We start from the raw sequence: 17,763 nt of genomic DNA on the forward strand, positions 1-17,763 counted from the left end.
CGGGCCGGGCGGAGAGCCGCGCGGCCGCGGGCAGCAGCACCAGGGACAGCAGAGCCTGTCGGCGCAGAAAGGCTCGGCCGGGGGCGGCGGCAGCGGCGGCGAGAAGCTCTCGGATGAGGTGAGTCATGGCGCCCTCCCCCTCCCCGAGCCACAAGATGGCGGCTGCGGCCGGGCACGGCGGTTCTGCGCGCCCTCGCCGCCATTTTGAGGGGAGGAGCGCGGCGGCGGGGGGCCCGGCAGAAGGGCGAGGCGAGAGGGGCGGTGGCGCTGGGCGCAGGCGGCCTGCGGGGACGCCTCGACATAATGTGCGTGTTCCCTAGGTGCCTAGGCAGTTCCCGACTGCAGCCTGAGGGGGTCTGTGGCAGCATGGGTTTGTATTCGCTTGCGGTGCCCTGGAGGTGCTCTGGGCTTCCTGGCGGGAGAAGGCCGCAGCTTGGCGGTGCAGGCGGCGGGGCTGCACGCAGTGATGGCTCGAACCGGTCTGCTTCTTTGTAGGGATTCAAAGCAAACCTCTCTCTTCTGAGGCGACCCGGGGAGAAGACCTATACTCAGCGATGCCGCTTGTTTGTTGGGAATCTGCCTGCTGACATAACAGACGAAGACTTTAAAAGACTGTTTGCCAAATATGGGGAGCCGGGAGAGGTTTTTATCAACAAGGGGAAAGGCTTTGGATTCATTAAATTGGTAGGCTTTCACACTGTACGTCCATCCATTTAATTCTCACGAAATAATAAGTTACAGCTTGGTTTTCTAAAATTGGATCTTAAACTTTCCTCAGGAATCTAGAGCTCTTGCAGAAATTGCAAAGGCAGAACTGGATGATACCCCCATGAGGGGTCGACAGCTTCGTGTTCGGTTTGCCACACATGCTGCTGCTCTTTCAGTGCGTAATCTTTCACCCTACGTGTCCAACGAGTTGCTGGAGGAAGCTTTTTCCCAGTTTGGTCCAGTGGAAAGAGCTGTTGTGATTGTAGATGATCGAGGTAGATCGACAGGAAAAGGCATTGTTGAATTTGCATCAAAGCCAGCTGCAAGAAAAGCGTTTGAACGGTGTACTGAAGGAGTGTTTTTGTTGACAACGTAAGTATTTTGCTGCTTAGGATTTTTAGTTTTAAGCTGAATAAATGGTTGGCTTCTAGTTTTTCAGAAGGGAGATTCTTACGGAAAAGTGAAATGAGTATTCTTTTGTTCAGCACTCCTAGGCCAGTTATTGTGGAACCATTGGAACAACTGGATGATGAAGATGGTCTTCCAGAAAAGCTTGCTCAGAAGAATCCGATGTATCAAAAGTAGGCACTATCTTTTGGTATAAAGAGTATATAGATGATGTGCGTAGTATTGTCCCTGACTGTGAAGGAGATGGAGTAATTTTTCAGAAACAGGCTTTGAATTTTGAGTAGTATTTTCGGTTCTTGGGGGTTTTTCTTTTTGAAGAGTGTATTTGTAGATAATATACTGATTTGTTCAGTATATTCACTAAGTGTTACACAAGCAGTTTTCTACATTGTATCACAAAGAAACAGTAAAGCCTAAATAGCAGCCCATTAACAGATTTTTTTTTTTGGTATATATGTAGCAACTCTTGAAAATCAGACCTCAACTGTTTGCTCATCCTGTTGAGAACTGTTGTCTCACTTAAGGTGTATCTCATGTTGATGATCCCATAGGGAACTTACAAACTGATGTTTTTTTAACTCATTGCATGACTAATAAAAACTAGTTGCCTTTGGATTTGCCTTCTGAAGCTGACCACTGGGCATAAAAGAGTAGATAAGAGTCTATAAGAGTCTTTTCCCAAGTAGCCATTTTAGGTTAGGATTTGCATATTAAACCTCTTCGTTGTAGAACTGTTGTGTTTTCCCAGATCACAAAAGGGAGTGCAGAGGGGAAATCCAGTCAGTCCTGTTTGTGTGAGAAAGTGTTCAAAGTTACTTGCTTTGATCAAAAGCTATAAACAGTTTAGAGGCAGTGTCTTTGAAACAGTGTAGGTTATTGTAGTGTTTCTAAAATGTTAAAATATTTTACATTGCTAATGTATGGAAAGCTTTTGAACTTTCCTAGTTTTGTTCCATTAATTACTGAATCTTAGGCTTCAGTTTCTTTATAGGACAGCATAAGCTGTTGGCCCTTAGGCATTTTGCAAATTATTAAGTTAGTGAAGATTATTACTTCCCTTTAACATGCAGTGCTTTGGGTAAGTCAGCACTGAAAAAAATCCATCTTTCCATATGCTGTTGTTTTGAGCAGCTGTACCTACTTGGGCAAAGGCCTGTCTTGTTTGAGGATTTTGCACCTGGCAGTTGCCAGCAATGGAGTGTCTAAGGAAGAAGTTAAGAACAAGATAAACATGCAGTAGAACTGTAAGTGGGAAGATTTGCTTGGATGTGATAGTGCAGGAGTCTCCATATTTGCTGCGGTAGTCATAGAGTTTATTTATATTAAATGCTGCTGTTTAAGCGTGTAAAATGCTGTACTGTTAGCAGCATTGTGTCACAGCAAGTTTTCTATCACATAGTTGTGAGGTAGTGTTTTCAGGACTCCTTTGATGTTCCCTGGTAATTCTGCTGTTTTGCTTGTGATCTTTTATTGACCTTCAGTTTCCAGGTTTACCCAGTCTGAATGAGCATCTTCCTTTCCGCAGGGAAAGAGAGACTCCTCCCCGTTTCGCTCAGCCTGGCAGTTTTGAATTCGAATATTCCCAGAGGTGGAAATCTTTAGATGAAATGGAAAAACAGCAGAGAGAACAGGTGGCAAAAAACATGAAAGATGCCAAGGACAAACTTGAAAGTGAGATGGAAGATGCTTATCATGAACATCAGGCAAACCTCTTGCGTCAAGGTAATTAGCTCTGAAGTCTGTGTCATCTTTTTGCTTTAAATGCTAGCTTAAATGTATAGCTGTTTAATGAATAAATTCATGCTTCCTAGTGCTAACTTAAGAATTTCAGGCTTAAGAAAGAGCAACTGGTAGTTTTTAAGTTTTTGTTTAATTGAAATATTGTTAAGAATAGCAGTGGTCAGAAGGTAGCTGTCTGCTATACTGCAAATGAGGTTGATCTAATTCTGATCTGAGTTTAAATACGAGTTTGTGAAATAGCTGCTGACAGGCTTCATTTCTGCAGACCTTATGAGGCGTCAGGAAGAACTGAGGCGTATGGAAGAACTCCATAATCAAGAAATGCAGAAACGCAAGGAAATTCAGCTGAGGTTGGTTTGGCTTTCATGGGATTTTTTTCAATGTTACATTTGTTTCTTTTTAAAATTACTTATGTATGAAAGTTTTTATTTTTCAAGAAATACCATTGCCACTTCAGTTTGTGTATGAGAAATTGAACTGCAGTGTAAGTTTTTCCTTGAGTATTTGAGGATCATAAAGTATCTTTTTTTCCTTAAGTGTAATCATTCAGTGCCTTTTGAATCACTTGTGCAAGTGATGTTCATAAGATAAGTGGATGTGTTACACTCCTGGGGTTTAACAATCTGCTTTGGGATGATCAGGCAGGAGGAGGAGCGTCGCAGGCGGGAAGAGGAAATGATGATACGTCAGCGGGAGATGGAAGAACAAATGAGAAGACAGAGGGAAGAGAATTACAGTAGAATGGGTTACATGGATCCAGTAAGTGAAATCATGATGGTTTTTGGATACATTACCATGTTCAGGAATTTTTTTGATCTGTTTTCAAGATCGATGCGTTTGGCTTCCTTTATGTTACATAATGGGATGTCTTTGTGTAGGTGAAATGGTAGTAGTTAGCTGTACATATGCTTTATCTCCTGAAAGGTATGGATTTCAGTAGTTGATTATCTGTGCTAAAAGTTGTTTCTTCTATGCAGAGGGAGAGAGACATGAGAATGGGTGGTGCTACCACAATGAACATGGGAGGTAAAGAATTTTTAAATAATTACTTTATGTGGTTACCTTAGAAATTGTCAGAATATGATTATATATTTTTCTTTCTTAGATCCTTATGCTTCTGCAGCCCAGAAATTTCCACCTCTCGGAGGTGGTGGCGGCATAGGTTATGAAGCTAATCCAGGAGTTGGCCAAGCAGCCATGAGTGGTTCTATGATGGGAAGTGACATGGTAATGTATCCTGTGGTGGCTTTAGTTTAGCACAGGGGAAATGTTGTGGTTGGGAATTGAGTTCTCTACCAGTGTTCGGATGGTTGTGTAAATTTCACTGTTAACTGCTGACTTTCTTGTCAGGTGTTTAACATGAAGACTAGTGTGGCAGTATGTAGTACTAGATTAGTTCTTAACCATTATGGTAGCTTACACAGTCGGAAGTTGTTTGTAAGTGAATTCAAATGTGCTGTTAAGCATATTTGCAATTAACTCTGACTTTATTGGACTTTGGAAATTCTGCGTCACTGTTAGGCTTGGAAGGATTTTTTTTATAAATTCTAGAGTATCTGACAAATTTCATAATCAAAATACATAACGTAGTAGCTTTTCAGTGATTTGACATTCTGTATTTATGGACAAGAGAGATTTTTGTTCTCCTTTCCAATGTGTAACATTGCATTTATTTTGGCCCTTCCAAGCCTAGTTAGGGTTGATGCATGTTGGTATGGGTATGCTGTTAATTCAAAAATCTGCGCTCATGAGTATTTAAGCAGCAGATTAACTTAAGTAATCAATGGTAAACAGCATATCACTTACTCTGTATGCTGATGTTTGTCATAGAAGAGCAGAAATGCTGTTTTTTAGCTTTAGGCATGTTCCAGTGATCCTTGACGGTAGCCATTTTGTGGTTCCTATCTCACAAAGGAATGGTAGCCTGTTCTTGTTTTCCCGTGCTGGGCATGACTATATAGGTAGAGTTTGTTAAAACTACGGCATATCTCATCTTCCGAGGTATGTTTCCAAACTGTACTATTTTTGGCACACTATATGTGTGAATGGGCTTTGAGCCTGCTTGGTGTTATCACACTGAAGCAATATGGATGTAGATTAAAGAAATGCTTAATGGGTAGGATGGAAATCTATGTTGGCTTAGGTGGCAATATTAGTGTGCTTTCACCCTCCTGAAAGGGTGTACACTCTGTAGCACAAGCTGAACTAAATGATTTTTGGGTGGGTTTAGGCCTCTGGCTTAACGTGGTGAGCTACCATAGTAGCTTGTCAGGTATCTTCTGTTTTTTTGGGGGAACCATATCTTTGCAATGATAACTTTGCAACCATCATTGATTCAGTAGACAGTGCCGTTGGCCTTAACGTATCTATATAATCTACTGATATTTAAGCAGTTCCTAAGTTTCCCGTGAACAGTTAGGCAGTCTGTGGTGAATGCTGTGTACATTTTTCTCCTGAAAATCATGGTACAGGTGCATGCTGAACTTGTGTAATACTTGAAAATGTGATATGGTCAGATGGTGTGACAGTAAGATGGTTTAACTGCCTTGAGTTTCTTAGCATGGGGATCTCTGTCACACAGTGCTGTCACAGTTACTGGGCTGATATCTTTTAAACAGAATTGGAGATAAGCTTAAGCTGCCATGAATTAGGCAGAAAAGAACCTAGGTAATCTTTCTGAAATTCCTTTCTTGGAAGGATTGAAACTGACTTTCAGCAGTCAAGAACTTGAAGTGTGAATTTTCAGTTGCAGATACCTTTTGTAACAAGCAACCTACCATTGTTCTGTTACTCGGTAGTGGCAAACTTGCTTGAAATGAAAGTTTAAAGCTATCTTTGACTTTATAATTTGTCAGTTCTGTAGATTGAATGCTGATCACACCTACTGATACAGTAACTGAATGAAGTATATGCAACTAGAGGTACTAGTAAAAATACCTGAAGTCTCTGCTTTATTGCAGGGTAATTTAGCTTTTGCATCTTGGTGTGAAACCTTTCAACGCTGTGAAGTTGTGAATTTTCCAAGAGCTTGTTGTGAAGGTGGGGTGGGAAGGGAGATATTGACTAGATGCACACAACCCTTTGTGCATAGTTCTAACTCGAAACACTGAATAAAATGTAGTTCTTTGAAGACATTTTGCATATTATACAGCAGCAGTTCCGGAGTACGTGGGATTTTAACAAATGCAAGTCTTTTGATCGAGCAATTGCGTTGGTTAGGTAAATCACTGGTCATTAGCTTTTTTCACATTTTTTTTTTCTTCTTGCAATCCAGTAGTGCTCACAATCAGTTTTGGTTACTGCCTAAGGCCTCTGCAGTTTAGTCAGCAGACCGTAGTCTTAACCCCATCTTGAAAAGCACATGGTCTCTATTGCAGCACATGCCATTAACTGGTGAGTAGGCATTCTGTTTACAATGACATTTTATGAATGTCAGCTCATACTTCAGTGAACTGAAGATTCGTTCTCTGGCTAGGCTTATTTGGAAATGACAGTGATGTAATCTAAGCTTTTACTGCACTAAAGGTGAGAAGTTTGCAAGCTATTTGCATTAACTTGGTTGAAAATTGCTAGAGCTCATTTGGAAAAGTTGTTAATTCACATCTGCACTAATGCTTACATTTCTAGCACTGCAGGGAGGATCTGTTCTTTGTAACAGATGTATGAGAATGCATCAAGTGGGAACATACCTCAAGGCATGTATTACAATAAACTAATTTTTAAATTACCCTTTTTTCCTTTCTATGTTCCCGGTACCTGTGGATCGGCTCAATGGTGATTGTATCGACGAACCTTGACTACGGAACCTTCTAAAAATATATACTTAACACACATGGACATCAACTACATATAATGAACTGTTAATTCTGTTCCAATAGCGTCCTGAACGCTTTGGGCAGGGAGGTGCGGGGCCTGTGGGTGGCCAGGGTCCTAGAGGAATGGGGCCTGGAACACCAACAGGATATGGTAGAGGGAGAGAAGAATATGAAGGCCCAAACAAAAAGCCCCGATTTTAGATGTGACCTGTAGTTTCATTCCAGTTTGTTTTTGTCTGTCTTGTTTAGACACCAACTTTTTAATTCTTGCATTTTAGTAAGAAAGCTACGTTTTTATGGATGTTAGAAACTTACTGACCTAATATTTGTAAGTGGTCTGTTTGGGCGAGTACAATTTAATTATGTAATGCAGTGTTTCAAAACAAATTTAGCTGTTTTTTTGATGTATAACGTCCCTAACTTGATGGCAGTGTACCTTGTGCCACTGAATTCCCAAAGTGTACCAACTTTTTTTTACTGTGCTTCAAATAAATAGAAAACTAAATGTAGTAACTCTTCTTGCCATTCGTGGTTAAACATAACGAGGCTAAATACCACACCTTCCGCAGTAAACCAAGAATCTTGAGTAGAGGTCAAACTAGACCAGGGTGTGGAACTGTAGTGAAGAGTGAGATCTCTTCCCATAATGCCTCTAGCTTAAGATTGGGTCAAATAGTAGCCTAACTTTCCAGTAGGTGCAGATTTTTTGAGCATTAATTGTGCTGCAATAAGGAAGCAAATTGAAATCTTGCAAGTGCTGTAAGATACAATAATTAAAGCTGCACTGCAAGCAGTGCAGTATGTAATGAATTTCCTATTTTAGCTACGGATAATGGGTGGTGGGATGGTAGCTCTTACCACCTTGGCAGTTACTGCTTGGAATCTTTTAAAGACTTTAAGCAGAAGACTAGCAATGGTTATTTTAAAATAAATTCATAGAATGACTTGTATTGGCTGACTTCCTAACTAAAGGATTGTTAATGCGATATTTATATGCTCTTAAGCTGTCTGAGATTACAGGATCTGGCCTTGCTCCGTATTGTATACTTACCTGAAATTGCTTGGCAAAAAGACCAGAAGTGTTACTTGAGTGATTACGGTTAACTTGCTTATGTCCTCATGCTAATTGAGTGGACTAATTTGCATAGTTCAGAATACAATCATTTGTATTATTGGGACTGCAGGAACTATTCTTAAATCGTGTAGCTGGTGGGCAAATCCTAAAAACCTGTATGTAAAATACAGAAATTAGCTTGCTTGCATGATGGTTATCGCTCTTTTATTATTGATGTTTGGAGATAATGCATCAAAACTAGTATCTGAATCTGGAGTTTAATAGTTAATACTACACAGTACAAATAAACTCCCTTTAAGGTTCTTTTGTAGAAGATTTGATGAATTCGTTAGCTTGCTGTTCATTTTATTAAGCCCCAGAAGAATTTCAAAGCATTCCGGACTCATTGATAAGGTAGTTGCTTTGCTTATTATTACATTGTACCACATAAGCTGGGAACATGACTTCCCAGTCTAAAATACCTTGGTGTTAATGCAGGATATGTCAACCTGCTTGGCACGAAGTAGGTAAACTTATTTTGGCTGTACCTTCACACGATTCCCCAACTACCGAGCATTCTGTGAGTAGCTTTAATCTTCCAAAGATCTTTCCATTCCTTGTGTTAAGCATTGGCTAATCCTAAATTCTATGCTAAATTTTCTCTGCGGTTAAAACTTTAGTGTCAGATTGCAGTATTCTAGAGTGCAGATGATCCCTCTTGAAGTACTCACTGTAAGTGCTGTTACTCCTTAAATGAAAAAATAGCATGCTGTGAAATGCTGATACCAGGTAACACTGACTTGGAATATTAAGCACACTAAATAGCGACTCAGCTTGTTTGGTGAACGCTTCTTATTTTCCCAGAAAAGTTTGGGGGTTGTTAACATGCTACAACAATGAATTGCTATTCAGGAAATTCCGAATTGGCAGTTTGTAAACTGTGGACCAAGTATTTGGGAGTACTTGTATTGGATACTTAGTTTAAAAATCAGCAGTACTGATGCAATTTGCTTTATTGAAGTAGTATTAAATAATGCATATGTTTTCTGGAGGGTGTTCATGGGACACCCGCAAAAGGTGAAGGTGTCCTAGATGGGGAATTCTGAACGTGAACATTAAATTAATTTTTTCAGTTTATTTTTCAGATTACATGTCATTCTTTATTAAAGAGATGCTGGTGCATATCCTAAAGTATGTTCTTTTGTAGTTCTGTAACTTGGAAGAGTGAAGGATGCTGATGTCCTTGTACCTTACAGAGGTTGTCTTTTGCTACCCCTGTTTTGTACGTAAGCTACTGTTGCTAGGTATTAAAAATAGCCGAGTTGCAAACCCATGATTAGTAAATACATTGAAAGATTTGGCAGTTTTCAAAATATCTGAAAGTTTGGTTAAATCTAGCTTTGTTGTAGCTGCATAAGCAGAATTTCTAAAACAAGTTCTGCTTTTGAGTTGCATGTATTAAACAGGCATACAATTAACTAGCCAACTTCTTTTCAAGACCTTTTAAAGGTGGTGTCTTAAAAGCTGGCAAACATGTCAACTTTAAAATCTGATGAAGTTGCTAAATGTGGGAGGTGATAAAGTTATGTTCCTTTGATCTGTTCCTATGAGGTTTTGGACTTTTTTCATAAAATCAGATTTATGTAACTGAATCTTTAAAACCATTTAGACAAGTGCTTTGTTGGTCAGACCTGTTTTTGGATGGTCTGGATCACATAACACATTTTTGTACTGGACTTGGAGGACATTGGCTGTTGCAATTTAGCTTGCTTTATCAAAATTGAGCCCATTTTGACACTTGGATCTCTAAAAACTGCAGCATGTAGAAACTGGTATCGTTATACATAAATCTTCACGCTTTCTCAGAAATGAATACAGAATAATCTTGTCTTCTGGTGTAGACACATGACACTAATCATTTATACAGCTGATGAGAAACTGAAACTGCTTTTGAGATTTTGTGGTATTTTTGTGGTAGAAAAATTCTTGGCTTCTCCTTGGCAACCATTTACTGTGGCAGCAAGTTTTTGCTGGAGTTTGAGACTGCAATTTACACTTAAAACTAGTGGCCTGCTACATAACTGCACTTAGCCAGCATTTCTGCAGTTCATAACTGTGAGGAACGTAGTACCACAAATGGCAATGGACATTAGGACCCGGATGTAGTATTCCTGCTTGCTCCAAGATTCTCATTGCCGACTGCATACAGGTAGGTAACAAGCAATATAATATAACTTGGTGACTTTCTATGTAATCTTATACTGTGGGTATTCTGACATCACACTTCTGACTGTGGAATTACAGTGCAGCACTCTTGATACCTGTATGTTAAGCTTGCATCAAAGCTGCGTGGTTTTCGGTTTTAAGCTTTGTCTTGTTCAGAGTCAATAAGCAACTTACTGTGATTCTTAGATAAGTATTTTCAGACCCGATTCCTTTGTACATATGACTCGGCTTGTGTGGATTTTTCTTAGTTCCGATGTAACGAAGATATTCTTAGAATGAGCTCTGTGGGGAAGAGGGAATGTGATCTTACACTCACTTAACAAGTCAACTAGGTGCTATCGGTGCCTAGAAAAGGACTGTTTAAACTTTCTGTAGTGACAAAATGGCCCATCTGCAGCGCATCCCTTTGTAGAGTCTTGGCTCAGTAGGAAATGCATTAGCAATCGCTGTTCTAGCCTTGTGTGCACTATGTGATAGTCACTTAAAGCTTGCTAATACAGTCAGCTTTGAGACTGATGTGGAATATTTTTGAGGACATACAAATGAGTGCTTGAATGAATATCCCCGCGAGTAGTTTCATAGAGCTTATTGGACATTTCAGTTGTCTTTTTTTAATCTTCGATTGACAAGCATAATACATTCCTCTGCCTTTAATTGACAGTGATGAGATTCTGTATTTCTGCCTCGTAGAGTCATCTTGGTAGTGTAATGCTCAATTTCATTTTTCATCAGTCTTGGGGATGTAATTCTAAACTCTTCCATTACTAGAAATACTGAATGTAGTGTTTCAGGATTAACATGCTTACATTTCCAGACATCCAGACATGCTGATCTCCAGCTCTTTTGCATTAGCTCTTGAATTTTAAGGTCCCTTGTTTCAGCACATGATCTAGCTCTTGTCTGATACTCAGTTTATTTCAGAGGTGTTGTAATGTGTTTTCCCGCTTGTTCTGCAAAGTTCTGCTTTGCATACTTGTTTCTGGTATTGTCACATTTGGACCCTTCTGTGTTATCTTCCAGGCAAGACTCCTGCTGGTGAACAGGGTATCTGCTGGACGGCCTTGCCCTCTGCTGTAGCTATCTTCTCATGTTCCATTGAAAACTTGAAGTAGCAGCTGCACCTTAAGATCATAATAACAGGTCTTTGGTTACACCACAGTGAGTGTAGCCGAACTCTAGCTAGTCAAGCAGTGACACCACTTGTCACAAAGTCAGTTTGGCTTTTCGTGATGGCTTACTCTTACCTGTGACGAGAATTCAGTAGCAAAACTGATGGCAGTATGCGTACTGTCGTGTAGCAAAACTGAATTAATTAATCTTTAAACCAGCGCTCAGATCTGACTAGTTTTTCCAGTGTGCTCTGGATACTTGACCTGCAGGAATGTCGTGAAGGGGTTATTGGCACATCTGCCTCGTTCTACGTACTTGAACTAGCAGGTTTTTGACACTCTTGGAGCAAGCAATTTGTGACTGAACCATGGGTCTCATACCAGTTCTGACTGCAGTAATGAAACTTGGTGTGGTAGCTAACTTAAAAGCAAATAGTCATGTCTGCTCTAAGTCAGTCTGTAACAAGTGGGTACAAGTAATGACATTAAGTGCTTGCATTGTGTTTCATCTTGGGTTTTATCTGTGTTTGAAATACACTTTTTCTCAAAAGCTTATCTGAAGCTCAGAAGTGTGGTGTCAGAATACATATGCGTACCTGCTAGGCCCTCAGATCCAGATACTGGTGCTGTCAGGAGAGAGCACAGCATAGTGTGTATGGGGGCTTTACTGTAACATTAAGCATACAAAGTGTTGATTTGCTTGCAGTTTTCCCCATAGCTAAACACTGAGGCCTGTGAGTAGTTTTAGGACTTGAGCAGTAATGGGGTTGCATGTCTCTGTTAATCATTGCCAGCTGCAGTGACATGATCAGGAAGGCCAGTGTTTGTTCCATTATGTTAAATGAGGCTAAGCATGTTGGAAAGGATGCATAAAAAGTATGCTGTTCTGGGTAATTACTTGGCTTCTTCCACTACTAGCAAGTTTGGAATCAGCTAATTAGCTTCAGATTTTTTTTTCTCTCCATACCAGCTAGTGGGGCTGTTAAATAGCTGCTTACTGGAAAAGGAAAAAAAGGGAGGATTGGCCTTCTCCCACCTCTGTCATTGCTGCTAGATAATGATTGACACGTTAGGACTTGGCTGTGCAATCCCGCAGTGGTCTGTGAATACCCCATCTCTATAAATGTTGCTTCTGAACACCAGTACTGAAGAGCTAACTGGGGAGGGTTGGGAGGAGTGTGGCTATAAGTGAATCTGGAGTGTTAAAAGGATGCACAAAGATATAGTATCCCTTATGCATGGTGTTTGTTGCTATGGCATAGAAAACAAAACGTGCATACTATACTTCTGCTCCTGAGGGCCATGATAAAACCCAGGTGGTGGGTTTGAGACTAAACTTGAACTTTGCCCTGCCTGGTCAGATCACATTGTGACCACAGTGTGATTTGCCTCCCAACTAGAGGTGTGCACAGAACCTTGTACTACATCCCTAGCTGCTGACCATTGCAGTTTGCCCTCAACTTAGCTATAGTAAAAGGGTGGGTCTTCAGAAGGGAAGAACCTGTTGCCGAGAATAAAAGCAGTAGACTGATAATGCTAACCTCTAGTGTCTTCCTTTGGCTTTTGAAGCACTTCTAGGACTATTGAACCTGAGGGCTGCTAGGAGTCAGGAACATGGCACTCCTTCATGAAGGGGAAGAAAGAGGGCATTGCTACAGGAGACAAACTAGGGTAAAATAGTTGAAGTAGCTTGACAAAATTGTTAATGCCTTCACATAAGGGATAGTATACCTCTGGCTGCAATCAAACTTCATTGTACTCAGACTGGTGATTTACGGTTTGTGCTCAGACAAGGTGCAGTTCTTCAGTCAACTACCTGCATATTCCTTCATCTCTTTACAAGTGTTTAGGCTAGCCTATTTTTGCCCCTTATTCTTCCACTTAATATTTTGGAATAATTTGTAAATTCCCCCTCATAACTAATCAGTCCATGTATCTTAAAACCTTATTTTTAAGTTAGTTTTGAAATGGTCAGAATTTTGTGTGTATTACTATAATAACTTCAGTTGTTATCCTTTAGGTGAAGATGAAAGCTGAGTGAAACCAGAGTGCTCATCCACAGGAAGTAAGCATAACTTCTAGTCTTGTTCTGAATGGGTGAAATAATAAAGGCTTCTGGACGCTTGATGTTCAGTCACTGACTGCCTTTGAATTGGTGAATATTGAGAAATTGGTACAAGTGAATACATGAAATGTGTAGGGTAGGACTTAGTACCTGCTGTCAAGCTGTGGGGTTAAGCACCCAGGCTCCATCTGGGCTTGATATCTTGACAGCAGTGGTTAAAAATACCTTTCTAGACATGGGTTTGTACAAAAGATTTCAAAATCACTGTGGGTATAACTTCTGAATATTTCTCCAGTTCAGGAGCCGAGCATGAGCACATCCAACATGATGCCCAGTGATAGATGGAGGGACCAAGATAACAAGTGAACAAGTGAGTAGTTGGTGTCCTTATACTGCTCTCAGAGCTCGGTAGTCCATCACCCTGTGATGTATTATGTAGTTTCTGCCTGAAATTTGCCATTGATTAATCTCAATTCTATATAAAATTTCTGAATCTTTCTTTTGTAGACCCAAGGTATAACCATTGTTTGAGGCTTTTCAGCCCTGCAGGATCAAATAAACGCTGTCCTCTGAATGCTATAGGTGGTCAAATGAGAAAAATAACCATTTCTACATTCAGGCTCCTGTGAATAGGGTGGGTGATTGTCAGCAAGGAAAAAGGGGAACAATAGAGCAGCTGCTTCTCAAATGTTACCCAACTAAAAGTTGTTAAAAAGCTACTTTCCTGAAATACTTTAATGAACATTGAACTTTCAAAATAACCTGGAATATAAATTAGCACATACAAGAGCACAAGCAGATAGCGATTTAGGGAAATAAATTAACTTGGAGAGCTGGAATTAATGAAATTTTCCCTCTAATTTACCACTTAAACTACAAGGGGGAACTTCAGATATTTAAAATCTTGTGTGAGGAGGAACATGGAAAGTGCCTTAACTCACAGGTGATGGGTGAGTAATGGCTTAGATATGCCATGACTGAACCTGTAAGATGTGAAGCCAGTGAGATTCAATCGGTGAATTCCTATTGAATCGTGTGTGGTTTGTCACCGCTGCTCTTGTTTCTAGGGTAGTAAAACACAAAGCCATTTCAGATCTTTGAAATTTATGAAGTAGATGAAAATGTGAATGCTGCTCGTTTCATCTCGAGTCTGATGTGAGAACATGTGATCCTAGAGAACATATGACAGGTGCACGGCCTGTTGCAATGCACCGATTCCCTTTCTGTGTCATTATGTGTGATTTCTGCTGGTGTTTTTAATGTTCTTGCTAACTACGTGCTTTGCACTTGCAGAAGAAGAAGAATGCAGTGAAGAGGAGCCTGGAACATAACATTTTTAAAAATAAAATATTTAAATTTTTTTATAAATGACTTCTGTTTTGTTCCAGAGTGTATTCAGTGAGTAAGCGATCTGTTCAGCATAATGTGGTATGGATGAATTTGAGAAACACTGCCACAAATGAGGCTGTAGACAGGGACACAGAATATGCTTGGAGTGCTGGAGGGAGAAGGGCTTGGGTCGTTGCGTCCTGCTCTACACTGTCTCAAGCACATGGAAGATAACTACTCATAACCAGTAAAAAACCTGACAAATACATAATACAGTATCTTTGCCTGCTGGGATTGTGCTGTGGGCTTCCTCTTGTAGTTAAAATGCTCCAGTTTTCAGGCTGGCTGTATTCCTGAGCAATGTGCAGCCATAGGTGCTCTTGCTAAATGACTACCTTAATTTTTTTTTCCTTTTTTATAAATTACACTTGCACCTAAGGCACTTTAAGTAGTTGCTGGTGGTTTCACCTGTTCTTCCCCCATCTTGAGTCCTGTGTACTGCTGTGTTTTTTAGATCATAGAATTTTAAATGTTTACATGTGCCTGATTGGTTTTTAATAGTTTTCTTGGTGATGACCCACCACAGTAATTAAGCCTGAGGTGCCTAAGTTCGAGTTCTTCAGAAGCCAGGAAAGTGAAAAATTACCATGGTTCGTGTTGCTTCATTAGAGTCTCTGGACAGCTGTGCTGTGCACATATGTAGTTCATGCTGTCATTTATTAAATATAATCCTTTGTTTAAATATCAAGTAGTTTAATGTGTTAAAATACATCAGCAGTAGTCTCTGTTCATACAGCTGTGTTGTAACAAGGTTTTCCCCTACAGCGGCGTCAAGAGTCATGAACATTTGGCTGGGAGCTGCCTTGCCAGACTAGAAAGATCAAAATAAATCGGATTTAATGTGGCAAAGTCATATGAAATACTTGAGACGTGTCTGGGTGTCCAGTGGTGCTGGCTGGAACACCACTCGCCCGTGCTTTAAATCCTGGCCAGGAATGTGTGTTGCTTTGGCCAAAATGCAGTTTGTTTACTTCCCTGGGAAAGTTCTGTTAACAAAACAGAGTAAGGCTGGTCAGAACTGCTGTAGCAGTTTCTGATGTACATTTCTGATGTTGACTCAATTATTTTACAGCAGTAAGGGCAGATAAGCTGCGCCGGTGCCAACCCTGATGCCCCTGGTGTGGTGGGGTTGGCCAGAGAAGAGCAGCTGCTGTTTGGGGGGGGGGGGTCAGGCCCGTGGCCTCACCCCTGTCCTGAGTGTCACTGGGGCTTGGGTGGAGGGAAGGGACCCCAGCAGCCAGCTGCAGTGGGGTGGGGGGGGGTTCACAGTGGCTGAGCAGGTTTACAATGGAGAAGGTTGGTGCTGCATTAAAAGCTGCTGAGTGCTGCTGTTCACTGTCTTGTGCAATCAAGCAATTGGGTACAGGGTAATCTGAGGTATTTCACTCTCTGATTTGACTTCTTTGTGGTATTGTCCGGGGTCTGAAAAGGCTTCAGCAAGAAGAGGTTTTGTGGTTTCTCAATAGCCGCACTGCAAGGGGCTGGGTTTCGATGTCTTTGTCTCCACAGCTATTGCAGGCTTATGCAGCCTTTTTTTCCCTCAAATTCTGTTATTTTCCAGTAACTTGTCCCAGTTTCTTTTCCATTGTTGCAGCATGGGCTGCTTCCTATGTGAAACTGTTCCAGCCTGAATGTGAGTCCAGCATTCAACCAATGTGCTGAACTTCACCTCCTACAACTCCCTTTATAAGCCAACTGTGTTTTGCTTTCTGTATTGAGATGGGATGTGTTTTGGAGGATGGCAAAAAGCCCCCTCAGCTGTTCTCATCACCTGGTAGAGGACTGGCAAGGAGGTTTTTCCTCCAATGGCTGGGCACCATGCCAGCGGGTTGTCCTCTAGCTGGCAAAGCTGATCACCTGGTTCTACCAAATGTTCCATTGCTCTGAGTAGCTCCTATAATTAAAAAAAAAATAAATCAGAGACTGAGGGCAGGCAGGAGGTCCCATGTGTATGGTGTTAGAGTCCCATCCCACCCAGGCAGCAGCGTTTATCTGCCATCATGTCCTTCTGCCATGGGGGCTTCTCTGAGCTGTGCTGCTCTGCCAGGGCTTGGGAACGGTGTGGGGGCTGTGACCCCCCACCCAGGCAGGATGGTGACCGGGTGCCCCATCAGTGGTGCTGGGGCAGCCCTGGGCTTGGCCCCGGCCACCTGGGAAGAGCAAACACTCACTGAAATGGTTTCACAATGTTTGCACAAAAAAAAAAGCAACCTTTGTCCTGGCCATGAGCGGGCTCTGCTCTGCGGCGGGGGCGAAACCCCGCTATCGGAGAAGGGAGCTGCTGCTTTCTAAGCTGAAGGAGGATGATTTCTGCGGGTGGGTGTCTCCCTGGCTTGCTTGAACATCAAACCTGGGAGCAGTGACAAATGGTTCCTGCGGTAACGCCAGCGCGCTGAAGCCACAACCCAGCGCTGCAGGTGTGAGGGTGCCAAGCTGCTGCAATCCATTGCTCAGGATGGGAGTTGTTTTTGTTTTTTAAATACTTTTTCCCCCGAGGGGCTTTCTGGGACAAGAAGGGCTGGAGCCTTCCCTGGCCTGTTGCTGTTTATCATCCCTCAGCTTGCAAGACGGAGCAGGGAGAAGCTCCAAATCCTCGTGAGCAGCTCCTTGGCTGTGCTCGCTGCGGCTTCTCCCGGCAGAGCCGGGGAACGATGTGCTGCCAAGAGTAAAAATAGTGCCGCCACCGCCGCGCCGCTGTAAAGCCAAGCGGCCGCAGCAGCCCCTGCAAGGCGGCAACACAGGGCCACCACGGCTGCTCCGCGGTCAGTGCTGGCCCAGGCCGACCGTGCCCTCCATGCCATGCGGTGCTTCCCGGTGCCCGTAAAATAGTTCCTCCTCTTTCGTGATTTATTGGCATTAAAAAAATATTTCCACTTGAACCACGCTAACACCAGTGCCCCCGCGGCTCCCCTGGGCCCTGGCTCTTGCCCATCCATGGCTGCCTTTTCCAGGAGCCTCGGTGCGTGCCAGCGGCCGAGACACGACGCGAGCGGCGCAGGCGGTGACGCAGGCCCCGGGGATGGCGGCAGCCGCTTCCTTCACCCCAACCAGGCCTCCCTGGTGCCAGAAGAAAATCCTTGCTGCAGCTGCCTCGTTAACCAGCTCGCTGCCTGACCCCGCAGAGCTGCGGGCAGGCCTGCCGGCATCCCTGCCTGCCCCACTTGCCCTGAGCCAGCGGCCATTTGCGGGTGCTGGCGTGGAGCTCGACGCGCCCACGGCACCCACAAACCCGCAGCTGCGGGTTTGGGG

The 17,763-nt window shown here is 42.3% G+C and overlaps 2 protein-coding genes across 2 annotated transcripts in view; both read left to right on the top strand.

The window, feature by feature from the left end:
* SFPQ (splicing factor proline/glutamine-rich) overlaps positions 1 to 7,176 on the top strand; it is a 7,788-nt gene extending 612 nt beyond the window's left edge. Inside the window, exons 2-11 of the mRNA XM_010576312.1 lie at positions 15 to 118; positions 496 to 684; positions 779 to 1,080; positions 1,194 to 1,289; positions 2,642 to 2,838; positions 3,122 to 3,206; positions 3,498 to 3,615; positions 3,834 to 3,882; positions 3,962 to 4,083; positions 6,735 to 7,176. Coding sequence (XP_010574614.1) covers positions 15 to 118; positions 496 to 684; positions 779 to 1,080; positions 1,194 to 1,289; positions 2,642 to 2,838; positions 3,122 to 3,206; positions 3,498 to 3,615; positions 3,834 to 3,882; positions 3,962 to 4,083; positions 6,735 to 6,872 — 1,400 coding nt within the window. The 3' untranslated portion in view covers positions 6,873 to 7,176. The remainder of the gene's footprint in view (positions 1 to 14; positions 119 to 495; positions 685 to 778; positions 1,081 to 1,193; positions 1,290 to 2,641; positions 2,839 to 3,121; positions 3,207 to 3,497; positions 3,616 to 3,833; positions 3,883 to 3,961; positions 4,084 to 6,734) is intronic.
* Positions 7,177 to 17,533: 10,357 nt separating this feature from the next.
* Positions 17,534 to 17,763, top strand: part of ZMYM6NB (ZMYM6 neighbor) — a 1,294-nt gene continuing 1,064 nt past the window's right edge. The window contains exon 1 of the mRNA XM_010576313.1: positions 17,534 to 17,755. Within this exon, the coding sequence (XP_010574615.1) occupies positions 17,534 to 17,755 (222 nt within the window). The remainder of the gene's footprint in view (positions 17,756 to 17,763) is intronic.

The sequence above is a fragment of the Haliaeetus leucocephalus genome, unplaced genomic scaffold (assembly GCF_000737465.1).
Source record: "Haliaeetus leucocephalus isolate CR32 unplaced genomic scaffold, Haliaeetus_leucocephalus-4.0 Scaffold517, whole genome shotgun sequence".
Lineage (NCBI taxonomy): Eukaryota > Metazoa > Chordata > Aves > Accipitriformes > Accipitridae > Haliaeetus > Haliaeetus leucocephalus.